This window comes from Cupressus sempervirens, chromosome 9, assembly GCF_028749045.1.
Source record: "Cupressus sempervirens isolate cs-2001-9-10 chromosome 9, ASM2874904v1, whole genome shotgun sequence".
In the NCBI taxonomy this organism is placed as follows: domain Eukaryota; kingdom Viridiplantae; phylum Streptophyta; class Pinopsida; order Cupressales; family Cupressaceae; genus Cupressus; species Cupressus sempervirens.
The window spans coordinates 784,765,342-784,781,613 of NC_143126.1; the positions used below are offsets into that span (position 1 = coordinate 784,765,342).

Sequence of the window (16,272 nt, forward strand, 5' to 3'; positions counted from 1 at the left end):
TTGCTATACCTATAGCAAATCCAAGTTTTGCCAAATGCTTATCCAACCCTGCATATTAGGTTCTAAGTTCTTGCTTCAGAACATATAGAGCTTTCTTTAGTTTGCATACCATATCATTTTCTTTTGTCAGAGGGAATCCTTCAGGCTGCTCAATATATACCTCTTCTTCAAGTTCTCCATTCAGGAATGCTGATTTAACATCCATTTGATATACTTTGAACTTCTTGTTAACTGCATATGCTAAGAACATTCTCATTGCTTCCATTCGTGCTATTAGAGCATATGTCTCCTCATAGTCTATTCTTTCTTGTTGTAAATACCTTTTGCATACAAGTTTGGCTTTGTTCCTCACAACTTCTCCTTGCGCATTCATCTTGTTTCTGAATACTCATTTAGTTCCAATAACATTCTTGTCCTTAATTCTAGGAACTAATTCCCATATCTCATTCTTCATAATCTGATCTAATTCTTCCTTCATTGCTTGAATCTAATGATAATCTTTACATGCTTCATCAACACTCTTGGGTTCCATTTTAGAAATCAGGTATAATTCCTCATTAATTCTGTTTCTTGTCATCACACCTTTGTTTTTGCTCCCAATAATCTCCTTAAGAGGTTGATTCTTTGTCATGTTCCCAATAGAGATAGGAGTTGCCATCTCAACATCATTCTGCAAATCATTGTTAGTCTCAAAAAATATCTCAACATTCTTATCAACAATTCTAGAATTTTCTTCTTTTTCATCAAAATTGTAATCTACAATCTTTTCCTTAGTTCCAAACTTTTCACGAATCCTTACAGTTGCGCATTGAACTATTGTCTTGGTTCTATAATTAAAACATTTGTATGCCTTGCTTTTTAATGAATAGCCAAGAAACATACCTTCATCACTTCTTGGATCAAACTTACCAATTTTATTATCTCTCTTAATGTAACATTTGCTTCCAAATATTTTGAAATACTTAACTGATGGTGAGTGAATAAACCATAGTTCATAAGGTATCTTGTTCATACCTTTTCTGATCTGTACTCTGTTTAGAGTATATACTGCCGTATTGACTGCTTCTCTCCAAAATGTATTAGAAACATCATTCTCAAACAACATTGCTCCTGCTATTGATTTATTTCTTCTTTCAACAATCCCATTCGACTTAGGTGTTTTAGGTGAGGATAGTTGTCTTTTGATTCCATTCTATTCACAAAACATGTTAAACTCTTTAGAGGTGAAGTCTCCTCCTCTATTAGATCTCAAACAATTTATCTTAACACTAGATTAAATATCTTAAACTTCTCAAAAGCTTCATTAGATTCATTCTCAATTCTATTCTTAAATCTCTTAAACTTCTCAAAAGCTTCAGATTTCTCTTTAAAAAATGCTACCCACATCATTCTAATGAAATCATCAACAAAAATCGTAAGACACCTTTCATCATAAAATGCTCTTGTTCTTAAGGGACCACTCAAATTTGTGTGAATGATCTCCAACTTCTTTGTGGTAGAGAACTTCTTGCTAGGAAATGATACTTTCTTTTGCTTAGCCAAAATACATTCTTTGGAAACAACATTAGTAGGCTTTGTTATCTTAGGCAATTCTCTCACTACAAATGTACTGCTAACTTTCACAATATTATCAAAATTTATGTAACAAAATCTTCTATGCCACAACCGAGTGTTATCCACTTTAGTTACGAAACATGTCATTTTAGTAGGATTCAATTGAAATATGTTACCTTTGGATCTTGTGCCTGTTCCAATCAACTTACCATCTTTGTCTTTGATAATGCAAGTTTTTTCAGTGAATTGCAACAGATATCCCTTGTCCACCAAGTGTCCAACACTCAACAAATTATGCTTCAATCCATCACTAAAATTAACATCATCATTGTTAGTTTTACCATCAAGAGTAATAGATCCAATTCCTGTTATATGACAGGTTGCATTGTTACCAACTCTAACAATACCTCCATCATGATTCCTGAACTTAACAAACTTATTCATATCACCAGTCATGTGATGCGAACATCCACTATCAATTATCCAATCAGATTTCTTTTCAACTTGGGAAACTAGAACTCTTTCTTCTCTAATTTCTCTATCAAGATCATCTTCCTTGATAGCCACAAATCCCAATTCTTCATCACTTTTAGTTTGACCTTTCTCATCAGATTCATCATCTTCATTTGAATACAAACATTTTCTAGGTTTCCTAGGTCTGAACTTTCCCTTATACTTTTTCTCTCTTTTAGGACATTTAGATGCATAATGATCAAATTCATCACAATTCCAACATTTAAAGATTTTCTTACCATCTTTTTCTCTTCTCACAAGAAGGGCTATACCTTCCTTAATCTTCTTGTCTTCATCAGATGTGCTGCTACCACCAAAATCTTCATGTGTACTTGCACTCCTTGTCAGATTAGGTCGAATGTTAAGGGCACTAAAAGTTGTTTCAACTCTTGCTAGATCTCTAGATTGTCTCAGATCTACTTCAGCAGATTCTAATCTTCCAAGCAATGTCTCCTTGGTAAAATCCTTAGTGCAGGGTATCAATAGCTGAATCATTTGAGCTATTTGTTTGAATGGTTGCGTCAAATTGGTCAAGATCTTCCATACTACCTCATCTTCTTCCTTGGTTGCACTATGAGATCGAATTCTTGCAACAATTTCCGCTATGGCCCCATCAAATCTAGGACTATCTTTTCTGAAAAGATTCGCTATGGATCTCCCAAAGTTGTTAAGCTTTACTTTGAAGGACCTGCTGCTCTGATACCAATTGTTAGAATATATAGTCCACCAATAAGAGGGGGGGTGGTGGTGAATTAGTTATCCAACTATTATTACATTTATCAATCTTAAAGAAACTTAACCATATGAGCAATATAATTAGAAACCACAATAAGATACTCATAGACAATAACACCAGATATGTTAACTAGGGAAACCCTTGATTAGAGGGAAAACCTTGGTGGGGATGGTACCCACAAGATGATGTTCTAATATAAATATTCCTTGTTAGAGGATGGACCCTATTAGGAGTCTATGAATACATTGAGTACATATGGGTCCTTGTTAGGAGATTTTGAATCCCTATTAGGAGATTCCAACGCTGTTAGGAGTTTTGCCAACTCTGTTAGGAGTTGTGGAAGACAGTTGAACCCATGGCCCAAACAACTTCAAGGCAAGACCAATGAACCCACTGTCCAAATGATCTCTGTACTATTCCTTGCAAAATAATAGATGTGAAATGTACTTCCTCTTCCTCTGTCCTGTAAACCAGACTTCTGCTCCTTTAGATCTTGTAACTAGATCACAAAACTTGCATCCAATAATCCCTTGGATCGCTTACACGCATTCCTCAATTACTCTGGTCCTTTTTGCACTCCTTTGATCACATTTGCATTACACACACTACAAACAAGGAAAACACATTTCCTTTATACCACATCTTCATAATAATTCCTTGAGTCGGCCTTGAGGCTTTACCAATTAATTATAATAAGATAATTAATTAATTCACAATTACAATAGTACTATCGACTCGCAATCTATATTACACCTGCGATACTAGGGCTTGCACACTTGTTGGCGTTATCAAAAGGCTATCCTTTGTCACCTGCTGATTGCACATCTCTTCATTACATCTCAAATGTAAGATAGCGAACAAACATCAGGAATTGATTTCCCAATACTTTGTTTCCATACTGCTCTTTGTAAATCAATCATAACTTTCGTATGTCTTCGACTTAGACTCTGGGCACTTAACCATGTTATCAGGTCTTAGTGTAGAACATGTCCATAACTGCGCATCACCAGACAATCAAACCATTGTCCGTACCATTAAGATCTCCGTTTGCTACTCTGTCAGTCTTCACAGACTTAACGCTATATTGACATTAATGACAAACACAACCATGAGTGCAACATGTCAATGCTCTCCAATGCTTAGGATACTCCCCCAATGTAGTGTCATCAGCATTGATGCTAACATGTGGATGATCTCCGGATTGGAAGTCCTTGAATTCCACGCTACAATACTCTCTTTGATAAATTGCCATTTATTATTTGAAGGCTTGATGTAATCAAGCTTTTCCTCATTCCATTGTTGTCAATTATTCTTTGTTAGATTTGTACATTTTGGAGTGTCGAACACTTTGAAAAACCCTCTCAACGATATCTAGATGGAAACTTATAAAAACTTTCCCATTAACATCTTGAAATGATTCTTCTCTCTCTCTTTTTTTTAACATATCAAAGTGCTTCAGTGCAATCCCCCACGAACGGAGGTTTTAGGAGACCAAATGAATAGTTACTTCCTTGGATTCTAATCACGTGTTCTTGACGTGATATCTCTTTTCTTTGAGGAAATTTCGACATAACTTGGAGAGTGCATCGCAAGATGAAGATGAAAATATTGTCCAATTAGATGAGATCCTTGAAAACTCTAGGATTTGAGTTACTATGAGGACCCATGAGAGATGGGTGTTCGAATCATGAATTAGATACTTATTGAATAGTTTTAAAGGTTGGGAATGAATGGAAAAATGTGTATTTTGGGCAAAAATGGCCAAAAATTGGGCTTAGGATGATGGAATACATGTGGGCAAAAATAAGGCTTTTGGTGGGAAAGGTTAATAATACGAGTTGGAAGCATTTTAGGTGCTTTAAAATGTGATTTTTAACTCGAATTGGGTTCTATAGATGTCATGACATGTGGTAAAACTCCTCATTTTACATGATGTAAAACATGTGATTGGGTTCGGAGAGTGTGATTACATTTATGGGAAGGCAGAAAATGAATCAGTTTGGAAAATGGATTAAGTATGGGAGGTGGAAACATGGAAATGCACTTGCATGCTTGGGTGTAAATCTTCAACTTTTCTTTAAAAATAAATAAAAAGCAAGCAAGAAACAAGAAAGAAAAACTAAAAATAAAACAACTTACCTCTTGCGTTCAACTCAAACTTGACAAACTTCAAAACCTTTTTTTACACGCAATTTCATTTTTGGAGTTCAAAGACTTGTGCATTTGCAATAACATGAAGATTTCAAACTGATTTAAAAACTAAATGCAGAAAACTAGGTTTACATTTGAACAAATGGAAAAAAATGAGCGAAATAATGCAATGCATTACCAAAACAATGAAGAAATGCAAACAAAGTTGAATACTTACACTTATTTGGAGATCAATGAGCCAAAAATGGAGGAAAGAAAAGTTTGGATGAACAAGTCTTTTCTAAAATTGGGCTCTCCAAGTGGAAATGCATGCAACAACAAAGAACCTTTAAAAAATTTAAAGTTTTAATGTAAATCGTGGTCTCCAAGGGCAAACGCATATGCATGAATGAGTAAGATGTTATTGCAACATTTTTCTTTCAAACGTTTTTAATGTAAATTGGACTTAGAAGGCCCAATAACATGGGGCATTTTTTCTTCAAGATGGAAAACGTGGTTGCCAAAGTCATTTACATGCGAACATTTTTAATGGATTTGCATGTATTGGTGGTTTTGGTGCAAATCATGCCCTAGAAATGCATTTGCATGAAATGTTTTTGGCGTGGAAGATGAAAAACATGGACTCTAGAAGCATTTACATGCACTCAAAAGCCAAAACGCACCCTTGAGATGCTACTACATGAGGAGAAGATGCATTCATGTGTGACTTTTAGTGCAAATCACTGTCAGCCGACTGGATGGTCCCGGTGGTGTTTCTGTAGCCGATGGAATGATTGTCGTCGGTGTTTTGTATTTTGTAGCCGACGGGTAAATAGTTTGTAGCGGACATAATGTTTGTGGCCGACGGACTCCTCCAGGAAGGTTCGGCGGATAGTATTTATATCCCGTCTGGGATCATTGTAAATGATCTATCTTCTATCATCTACTATCACGGATATTATGAAGCATAATGTATGTTTGGCATATGTGAATATAATTCTGCTATTTCTGTTCCATTGTCTGTATGTGTTGATTTCTTTACCAGTACGGTAAACATTTGGCGCCGTTGCCTTATGAATCTGGAAGGTGGGAGGAATGAAGAGTAATGCCAAATTAGCTTAACAAGGATTAGAATAAGGTCAAGGGAAAAGATGGAATCCGTACTATGCAAGAGAATTTAATTCTGGCATAGTAAGCCGAACGCAGATGGAGATTTCAGAAGATTGCCGATGGAAAGCGGAGTGCCGAAGAATTGTTGGAGGAGACTCGGCAGTGGGTGGAATTGGTGGAAGAAGCACGGGAGGAGTTCTTGAATTTGTGTTCGCTGAGGGAAGAAAATTCAGACGAAAGAGCATCAACTCGCACGGCTTGCAGTGCCGAGGGAGCACGAGCGTGGAGTGACCTCTTCGTCCGGGATAGACTTCCGCGGGAAACAACTTCAGAAGATCCTTCTTCTTCACTAAGGTTCGCAGCTGTCAACACCTCCGGTGTGGGAGTGCAGACTGCCGGTGTGGGAGTGCAGATTGCCGGTGTGGAAGTGCAGACCACCGGTGTGGGAGTGCAAACCTCGTGTGGGAGTGCAGACCTCCGGTGTGGGAGTTCAGACCTCCGGTGTGGGAGTGCAGACCGTCGGTGCGGGAGTGCAGACCTCCGGTGTTGGAGTAAACAGCACCAGTGTTGCAGGACCGAGCAACGCCTATTTACAGAAACGAATTGTGATGGCGGGACCAAAAGAGAAACTGCCGAAGTTCAATGGCGATGGTACGGTCGATCCCATTCGACATTGCAAAACATGTGAAACGATCTAGAAGGCAAATGGGATAACTGATGAAGACGACTGGATGAGGCAATTTCCGGCCACCCTACGAGGCATAGCAATTGATTGGTTCACTGATATAGATCCACAAAAGCTAAATACTTGGGATAATATTGAAAAGGAGTTCCTGGCGGAATTTAAACTATTGCGGGATGATAATGAAATCGTAGCAGAGATTTTCAATACCAAACAGGGGAAGCATGAAATTGTTCGCGTCTATGCCAGGAGATTAAAAGACTTAATAAAAAAAATGGAAAGCAAGCCGGCAGACGGATTGCAAAAAAGATGGTTCGTGGACGGCCTACGCTCGAAATTGCGGAGGAAAATGAAAATTGTGCCATCGTCGTCATATGTGGACGCGTATAACAAAGCACTGAACCTTGAAAGTGAGCAGAAGACAAAGAAGAAGAAAACTAGCTCCTTTGATTTTGATGACGACGAGCCTGCTGGAGATGATAGTAGCGATGACGAAGGCAGTAGCAAGAAGGTTTGTGCCCTACAGAAGGATATGGTTCGCATGATGGAGTTTAAAAACATGCACAAGGAGCCAAAAAGCAGTGAACTGTGGTGCACGGAGTGTAAGACTGACGGTCATACTAAAGGATCGTGTCCAAAGAACCAATTTTGTGACATTTGTCAGATTATAGGCCATTCCACAAAAGAGTGCCCCTTTAACATGAAGACAAGAGGATCTCCGTAGGTGTTTCTTACACAGGAGGCTTCCCCGTCGGGCAGTAGCGAAAATATGAATAGTGCAGGTGCCACATCCGGAGGATACAGAAATAATAGCAGAGGGCAAAATAACAATCCAAATAATAACAATAATAATGGGAGTCGAAGTCAAACTCAGTATGATGCAAACGGACGGCCAATTGTTCAATGCCGAGCATGTAATTTGTGGGGTCATTTTGCGTGGGATTGTACAGCGGAAAACACATCGAAATTATTATGTAGATGGTGCGGACCCGGCGATCATGAAGATTCCAAGTGTCCAAAGTCTGGAGTAAACTTGATCACTGTCGGCACGGATGGAGAGGAGGTTCTGGCAATTACATGGAGGCAAGCGGAGGAAAAAAGAAAATTGGGAGCAGTGCAGGCGGAAATTGCAAAGGCATTGTCGGCAGGGACATCTTAGTTGAAGGACATCACGGCACCTTAGCAAGGAACTTCGCAGAACAAAACATTGTACGACAGATCTTACAAATGGAGATACCTGTCAAGATAAGTGACCTCCTTCTCACAATGCCCCAGTTACGGACGACCATTCTGAATCATACACCGTTTTCAAAAGCAACAGAGGACACAAGAAGGGACAGTAGGGAAGTAACGACAACAGACCCAATGCTGTTGGCACTCACATCCGGATGGCATCCGGCGGTCATCAAGATGGGGATTTTGGGAAACGTTCTGATAGACACAATTGTCGAGGGAGGGTCCGACGTGAATGTGTTGCCGGAGGATACTTGGAAGAAGTTGGGAAAGCCGACATTGTAGCCACCTACATTCCAGTTGCTCATGGCGGACCAGCACGAGATCAAACCGTTAGGAACCTTGAAGGCGCAACCGGTAACCATTGGTACAAAACCATTTTTATTGGATTTTGTGGTCATTCCATTGAAAAGAAAAGGATATATGATGCTATTCTGGGACGGGATTGGTTGGTGCAAGAAAAAGTAAAACATGATTGGAAACGAAATACCCTATCAATGGAGCGCGGAGGCAAAAGATTCATAATTGACCTGCACACACAAATGGTAGGTGAGGAGGCAGCATCGTCAGACTCAGAAGGTGAAGGCGACAGTGACGATGAAAGAAATGACGACGAAGGAAAGAGGAGAATGGAATCGGACGAAGAAGGAATATTGAGACTAGACGGAGGATCGAATGATGACGACCTAGACTTGGTGAATGGCCTTTACCATTGGCAAATAGAAAAATACGAACTCTTTTCGAGTTGTAATATGATAAGGGTCGACGAAGGTGAGAAAAGGAGGAAAATGAGTGTCAGGAGGAATACGGAGAAGCAGATGACGCAAAGGAGGTTACGGTTGAAGAAGGGAAGGACATACAATACAGACCCAGAAAAAAGAAAGATCCCACCATTCGGTACATGGTGAACGGACCGCACAGGAGGAAAAGAATGCATCGCACCATAAAATTACTTGAAGGGTACCGACGGCAAGGAAAGAAGCTAGATGCGCGACGATCGCAGTCACAGTGGGCAACGGAGGTTAACATAGAACAGACATAAGGTGTGGCATGACAAACTCAGTAAGTTTTAGCCGAGGCAGTTGGTACTCAAGTACGACGGTGGGGATGAAATCAAACAGGAAAGGTTTAAGGCAAGATGGGTTAGACCATATCAGACCCGGGAGGGCGACGACAATCGGGTGATAAAATTGGAGACATTGGATGAGCAAGAGGTGCCTCCAGTAGTCAACGGATTTAAATTGCAAATATATGGTGCCAGGAAGACTCCGTCGCTGTCACAGAATGGCCAGCTGACTCCGTCGTCATTGCAGAATGGCGACGCCTAGAGACAAAATTGAGGTGCTGTCTTTCTATTTTATTTTATTTTTGTCAAAAGAAAAAAAGAAAAAAAGAAAAAAGAAAAAGAAAAAAAAACAGTTATTGAAAGTCCCGCGGGTAGCCCCCCCGGACATGTCCCGTGGGTAGTCCTCGTGGACTGTCCCGCGGCAGAGGTTCGCGGACTGTCCCGTGGGTGGCTCCCGCGGACATGTCCCGCAGGTAGTTGTCCGCGGACTGTCCCGCGGCAGATGTCTGCGGACTGTCTTTCTATTTTATTTTATTTTTGTGAAAAGAAAAAAAAAAAAAAGAAAAAGGAAAAAGAAAAAGAAACAGTTATTAAAAGTCCCGCGGGTAGCCCCCCCGGACATGTCCCGTGGGTAGTCCTCGTGGACTCTCCCGCGGCAGAGGTCCGCGGACTGTCCCGTGGGTGGCTCCCACGGACATGTCCCACAGGTAGTTGTCCGCGGACTGTCCCGTGGCAGATGTCTGCGGACTGTCCTGCGGGAGGTCTTCCGCAGCATGATCTATCTGTCTGTTTTCATTGCCGGAAGAATTGTTGAGCTTCTCATTGCCGGAGGAGTGGTTTCAGTGAAAGATTGTTGGAGTTTTGTTTCTCATTTGCGAAGGAGAGATTGTTGAGTCTGTGTAGAAGATGGGTGTGCGGGGTTTTCTATTAAAAAAAAAGAAAAAAAAGACGACAATAGATTCAAGTTGTTCAAAATGAGTGATAAACAATGCCATAGGGAAGGGGAAGTATCAATGGTTGCCAGGAAGAGTGTAGAATCAGCAGAAAATGATAGAAACAGTGTGTTCCATGCAATTTTGTGTGGGTTTTAGAGTGCTAATTTGGTCCCGCCAGGGGCGTTGTCCCCTGGACCCCCAATCGTTGCGGATATCAGTCGTGGGAGTTTGACTAGTTGAGAAGAGTTGAAGTTCCTGCAAGCATGGACTTTCTGTGTACCAGAGGCATTGGGAGTAGGTGTTGGCCGGGAGGCTGTCTTGGTGGATGCGTAGAGAGCTCGGGAGGAGCTAATCATCCAGTTGGAGGCAGTGCAGCGACACTTGGCTGAGGGTACCGAGGAATTGAAAGCAGAGAAAGCAGCATGGGTGGCTATCAAGGTCAGCTTCATTGAGGAGAGTATTGTGTTAGCAGAGGCTATAGATGTAATAGGACGAAGTGACAGTGATGTGTCAGAAGCAGATTTATCTTGTTGTAATTAGTCTGTTAATGTATTTTGTTTGTTAATTTGTTTAAGATATTTTGTAATTGTCGTCCAAAGACGACTTTTCTTTTTGGGGGGGATGGTGTCAGTCGATTGGATGGTCCCGGCGGTGTTTCTGTAGCCGATGGAATGATTGTCGTCAGTGTTTTGTATTTTGTAACCGACGGGTAAATAGTTTGTAGCGGACATAATGTTTGTGGCCGACGGACTCCTCCGGGAAGGTTCAGCGGATAGTATTTATATCCCGTTTGGGATCATTGTAAATGATCTATTTTCTATCATCTACTATCACGGATATTATGAAGCATAATGTATGTCTGGCATATGCGAATATAATTCTGCTATTTCTGTTCCATTGTCTATATGTGTTGATTTCTTTACCAGTACGGTAAACAATCACACTCTTGGGCTGCCTGTAGATATGATGTTTTGCATGTATTTGGAGGAACATGCTGTTTTAAATGCATTCAAGAGGCAGATCACACTCTTGGAGGCTCGTGGTGTGTAATGCCTTGGCTGGAAAAATTTGTTTTCAAGGTAAATTGCACTCTCCAAGGGCCATTATGTGTTTTAAAAATGTGCTCTTGGTTTGCACAAGTCAAATATTTCAACCTAAAGAGCAAATCGCACTCTCCAAGGGTGATTGCATGTTTTGTTTTTGCCTTTACATGCAAATCATATTCTTGGAGGGTGATTGTATGTTTTAAAATATGTGTTTTGAAATTACATGCACTTAGGCATCCAAGGAAAATCTCACTCTCTAGATGCATTTGCATGTTTTAGTCATTTGCATTTGCATGCAAGAGATAAATCACTCTCGAGATACATTTGCATGTAACATGTTATTTGCCTGCAAAAGGTAAATCTCAATCTCTAGATGCATTTTCATGTAACATATTATTTGCATTCGCATGCAAATGGTAAATCTCTCTTTAGATACATTTCCATCTAACATTTTACAAGAAAAGACATGTTGTTGAGTTGCATCACTTAAGTGATCTATTTAGCACATGTCAAATTGATTATTGAGCAAATATCACTTTTAAGGGGTCAAATATCATATTTACAATATATGTTTAACATATAAAGTGCAAATATGTTCAAAAAATAACATTTCACTTAAATGTTTTATTTCAAAACATTTAAGTAAATCTCAACATCAAAATGGACTAACTAAAGTAACTTGAGTGAAATATTAAAAAGCAACTCAACATCAAAATATAACATAAAGTGCACTAAAATGACTTAAGTGATAAGTTTAAGTCATAAAGTAACTTAAAAACATAAGTGAGAAAGTGCAACTCAACATTAAAATATAACATCAGTGTTTTTAAATATGCAGTTGAGCACGGAGAGTCCACTTTTTGGGCATTGAAATGGTTATGTCTTTTGACTATCAAGTCTGAGTAAGCCCTAAGATATATCAAATCGAAGGGAAAACTAAAAGCAAGTGATTGAAGGAAACAAAAAGACTAAAACCCACTAAACAAGCACTCAAAAATGCAAAAACGGCATGTTGAAGGCCTCAAAATCAAGCATAGGCTAACAAAAAAAAACAAAAATGAAAAGAGCTTGATAAGAGCTTTCCGTAAAAGGATTCACTATGTGAATTGGAAATTATTGGTTGATCAATGTTGGCCAATTGAATAGTGAATAGATCAGAGCGATGCAAAACACAGTTGGAAAAGTTTTGTACTGTCACCTATATTTTGTACTACAAAATGTAGGGCAACAATATCACTCAGCAATTTCTCTGACGTCTGTTTTTAGTTTTTCTATTGAATCTTAAGTCTTTTTTATATTTTTATAGCTATAACAATGTTTTGAGTATTTCTTCAATGGTGCCACTAGTTTCCTCCAAGGGTCTTGATTGCTATTTTATTTTAGTAGTTAAATCGAATTTCATGTTTGCAACCTTTTTATAAGCCTTTTAATAAGGTTGAAATTTAGTTAAATTAGTAAAAGATAATTAAAAGCAAACCTGCCAAGGACAAACTTGATACATTCACTAGTTCACAAATATAGTTGTTCATATAATTGACGAATTGAGACAGTTTTTTTTGGAACGTTAGCAGAAAATAATGATTTGGTAGGGATACAAATCAATCCAATTTAATACATGAGCATATATAGTCCAGTATGCATAAAAAATCTGGTTGGGTTGGGTGGACCTATATTGGTAATGTTGATGAGAAAAAAATCTTTATCATATTGATGTCAAGGGTTACAGAAATGGCCTTCCATTTACGGGTGAGACATTTACTTTATTCAAACAATTTTAGTTAGGGACATTAAATATCCATTGCAATGAACACCAAAAGCATTTTTTTTCTTAAAAGAAGCTACAAGTGCACACTTAAGGGAATGTTTCTAAAGATATTCATAAGCAGGTAGTTGAAGTTCACTATTGTAATATTTGTGGTGTGCAGTTGTCAATTTTGTCAACTATAATGCATATAAATTAAAAGATTCTATTTGCACTTGGCATTAGTTATGTGTGCACTTATGATACCTTTGGATATTGTTACTTCATGCTTGAAAGTCACTTATATTGAGGGTAATATGCAAAACTTATATCTTACAAAGCTATAGTAACTCAACATTCAAGTCTTCTGTAATGTCACCATTTTTGGAGTTGCATCAGAGTTGATGGATTTAGCCTATCATTGGGTGCCCTTGTCGGTACAAACTCATAATTATATGATTTTAGTAAATGTGTTTATGATATGCAATAGAAAAAAAAGTTGATAATAATTCCCATTTGCACATGTATAATGGACTTGAGTCGTCATCATGGATACTGAATTGTGATTTTGATGGTTCCAAACCTTCTCCTTTAACTTTCAGTCTCTGCCATTCATGATGAATATTTCCTTCTAATCACCAATTCTGATATCTGTAATAAAATTAATAGCTCACCATGTTTTTAAAGTTTTTAGATATTTCTTTGTTTCTTAAGTTTACTTGGCGATTGCAAAAAAGAATAATCTAGTATAGATTTTTTATCCCAAATTAGTTTTTTCCCTTTTTGAAAACAGAACTGTAGAACTGCATACAAAAATAATATATATAATTGCTTCTGTTATATTGGGGAATTCCAAGCACTTGGAGAACAGCAATTATGTGCATTAATTTTTCTTGATTCGTTTATTTTTCTGTTCAAAACCTTCTATATATTTTTAGTTTTAAGTACTACCCACCATTTTGTTTCCGTATTTATGTCTGATTCTATTGATCATATTCATAAGCATGTTCCTCCCTCTTGCAACTAACATTTTAGTTATTTCATAAGTAGTGAATTTGTCAAGGTACTAAAACGATGTGCAGGGGCAAGAAAATCTCTCTTAAATGACCATTAAACTTTTCTTGGTTTCATTATGACAGCTCACAGAGTATCCAGAGGAGGCATCCAAGCTGCAGCTTTCTGTCTTGGATTTATCAAACAACCACCTTACAGGGTTGCCACCACAACTTGGTAAAGTGGATTATGCAAAATTATTTCTGTTATCGTGTCCAATTCTTGATTATTTTATTCGCTTCTGAATTGTTTTGTGTTGTGAAGAAAAACTGAAATCCAAGTAACTGCAATATTCTCTAAAAGTTGATGTAATTGTTGTGAGATTTTCACATCATCCCACTGTTGCAAATGGGAATCCCTCTTTTTGCTTCAGCTCTAGCAGTGGTCTAAGAGCCTTATTTGGCAGCAATTTTGAGTCTCTTAAGCCTCAGAAGAAGTTTGATGAAGTGAGGGAAGGGGGTTCAAGATCAATCAGGGCCCTAAGTTTGAACTTGAGCATGAAAATAGGATGAGGATAGGTATGTGAAAATGCTGGAACTAGATACAACCAAGCACAATCAATCAACAAACATCACTTGCATGATAAACTGGATGAGTTTTTGAGAATGGCAAAATCTAATATGTTGGAGCTAGTTTTAGAGGTATTTTAGTGTTGGTGGAATATAAGAGAGCATGAGGAAAATTCCTCTAAGAGTGACAGATTCCACCACCCCCAATGGATTACTTTTATTCTCTTCATGCTGAAAATTCCGACCCCTTTGAAAGAAACAGTTAAACAGTCCTCTTAGATGACTTTGGATGGATTGGGCACTTGGGTATTATGGTTGTGAGCTTGTTGAGTTAATGAAAGATGGCAATGTTGATTTGAGGTGGGCTTGAGAAAAATTCCTCAAGGGAGGGCTGATTCTTTCCTCCTATGAGGATAAGACTCTCACAAAATCTTGATCTCTGCCTTGGGCTTGGAGTGCTTTGACATGTCACAATCTCTTTCAAGATGCAAGATAGGCATTTACTGAGGAGCGTTTGTGAGACTCACTAAGTCAGAGTGAGAATTTGATGGAAAAGGGGCTACCTTGACGAAAAATCCTGAAGGGGTCATAGAGTCTGCCACCCCAAGAGGATCTCGTCCTCTCTGACTTAAGATTTCTGCCTATGGTAGACTTAGACAATGCCATTTAAGGGTAATGGGGTGCTTTTGAGGTAAGGAATGAGAAGCGAGTCTGAAAATGTGGAGAAGAATCTGAAATTCTCCTAAACCTAGAAATTCTGCCTTGGAGAAAATGAATTTTGGAGGGTGTCAAAACTTCTTTGTTTGGACACAGCTGAAGGAATGAAGTGGGTGATCAAGGAATTTACATCGAAAAACATTATCCTCAATAAAGGGTGGTTTCTGCCCTCCCTAAGGATTTTATCCTCAACATCAGCATAATTTCATCCTACACTTATACTTCACAGATTTATTACATAACAAGACAAGCTGGTAGGTGAATGATTCAAGGGTCTGAGCGAGTTTTCACTTTATCCTGAAAGCACATCTCAACTCCGCTCAAGGAATTTGGCCTAACAATGAACGTACAGCAATATGTTAAGGGCGGGCAATCAAACATTTCAAACTATCTTTCTACCTCAATCCATGTCGGCCTGTAGGAGGCCTAAAAACATTTGAAGAAAATCACTTTTATTGGTCAGATCAGCTGTCATGAGGAAATTTGCTAGCGCCTATATATTGACAAACAATTGAATTCAAAGCAAAGTGAATTTGCTTCTGCTGTAGGCCAGGAAACTGCATCTGAGAAGGAAGAGAATTGTCATCAAGAAGGCCAGTGATTTCCTTTTTCATAGTGACATCTCTCCGTGCTTTAGCAGCGAAATACTCCTTTATGCGCAGCACTGACTGTAAAGAGATCGAAACTCTGGGGTGTGGCAAGGAATAAAATGTGAAAATGCTTTAATATAACAATATCCAATATAAAAATAATGCAAGATAAACATGTAAAAAGCATACGGGACATGGGAGCGCAAGTTCAAAATTCAAATCTGGAGACAGGCGGGAATTCACGGGGAGGCAGACCTCGACCACCAAGCACGTAGGAGGGGGTCCAGGCAAGCATCAGGGAGGAGTCAGGAGATGGGGACCCATGTGAGGACATTCCAGGGAATCTCCCAAAGCGTTGGGCCTCACTCTTTGGAGTCAAGCCATTAGGTAAATCCTCTTTCCCTTCGGTTAAGGTTGTGTCAGGTCTGGAAAAGGGATCTTGCACGATTGCTATTCTAGACAAGATTGTTGATCACAGCATTGCCTCAATGTGCTCAATGCTTGTCGGAAAGTTTATTGGCCTAAGACCAAATATTGATGTGGTCCGGGTCTACACTTTGAAAAAATGGAGGTTGAAAGGTCAGGTCAGTGTCACAGCAATGGCTAAGGGTTTTCTTTCTTTTGAGTTCACTTGTCAAGAGGACATGGTTGACATTC

At 38.9% G+C, this 16,272-nt stretch overlaps 1 protein-coding gene across 3 annotated transcripts in view; it reads left to right on the forward strand.

Moving 5' to 3' along the window:
• LOC149541067 (Leucine-rich repeat (LRR) family protein) overlaps positions 1 to 16,272 on the forward strand; it is a 243,758-nt gene that overhangs the window by 117,907 nt on the left and 109,579 nt on the right. For all 3 annotated transcript variants that reach the window (XM_089802058.1, XM_089802059.1, XM_089802060.1), the window contains exon 11: positions 13,886 to 13,976. In XM_089802058.1, the coding sequence (XP_089658184.1) occupies positions 13,886 to 13,976 (91 nt within the window). The remainder of the gene's footprint in view (positions 1 to 13,885; positions 13,977 to 16,272) is intronic.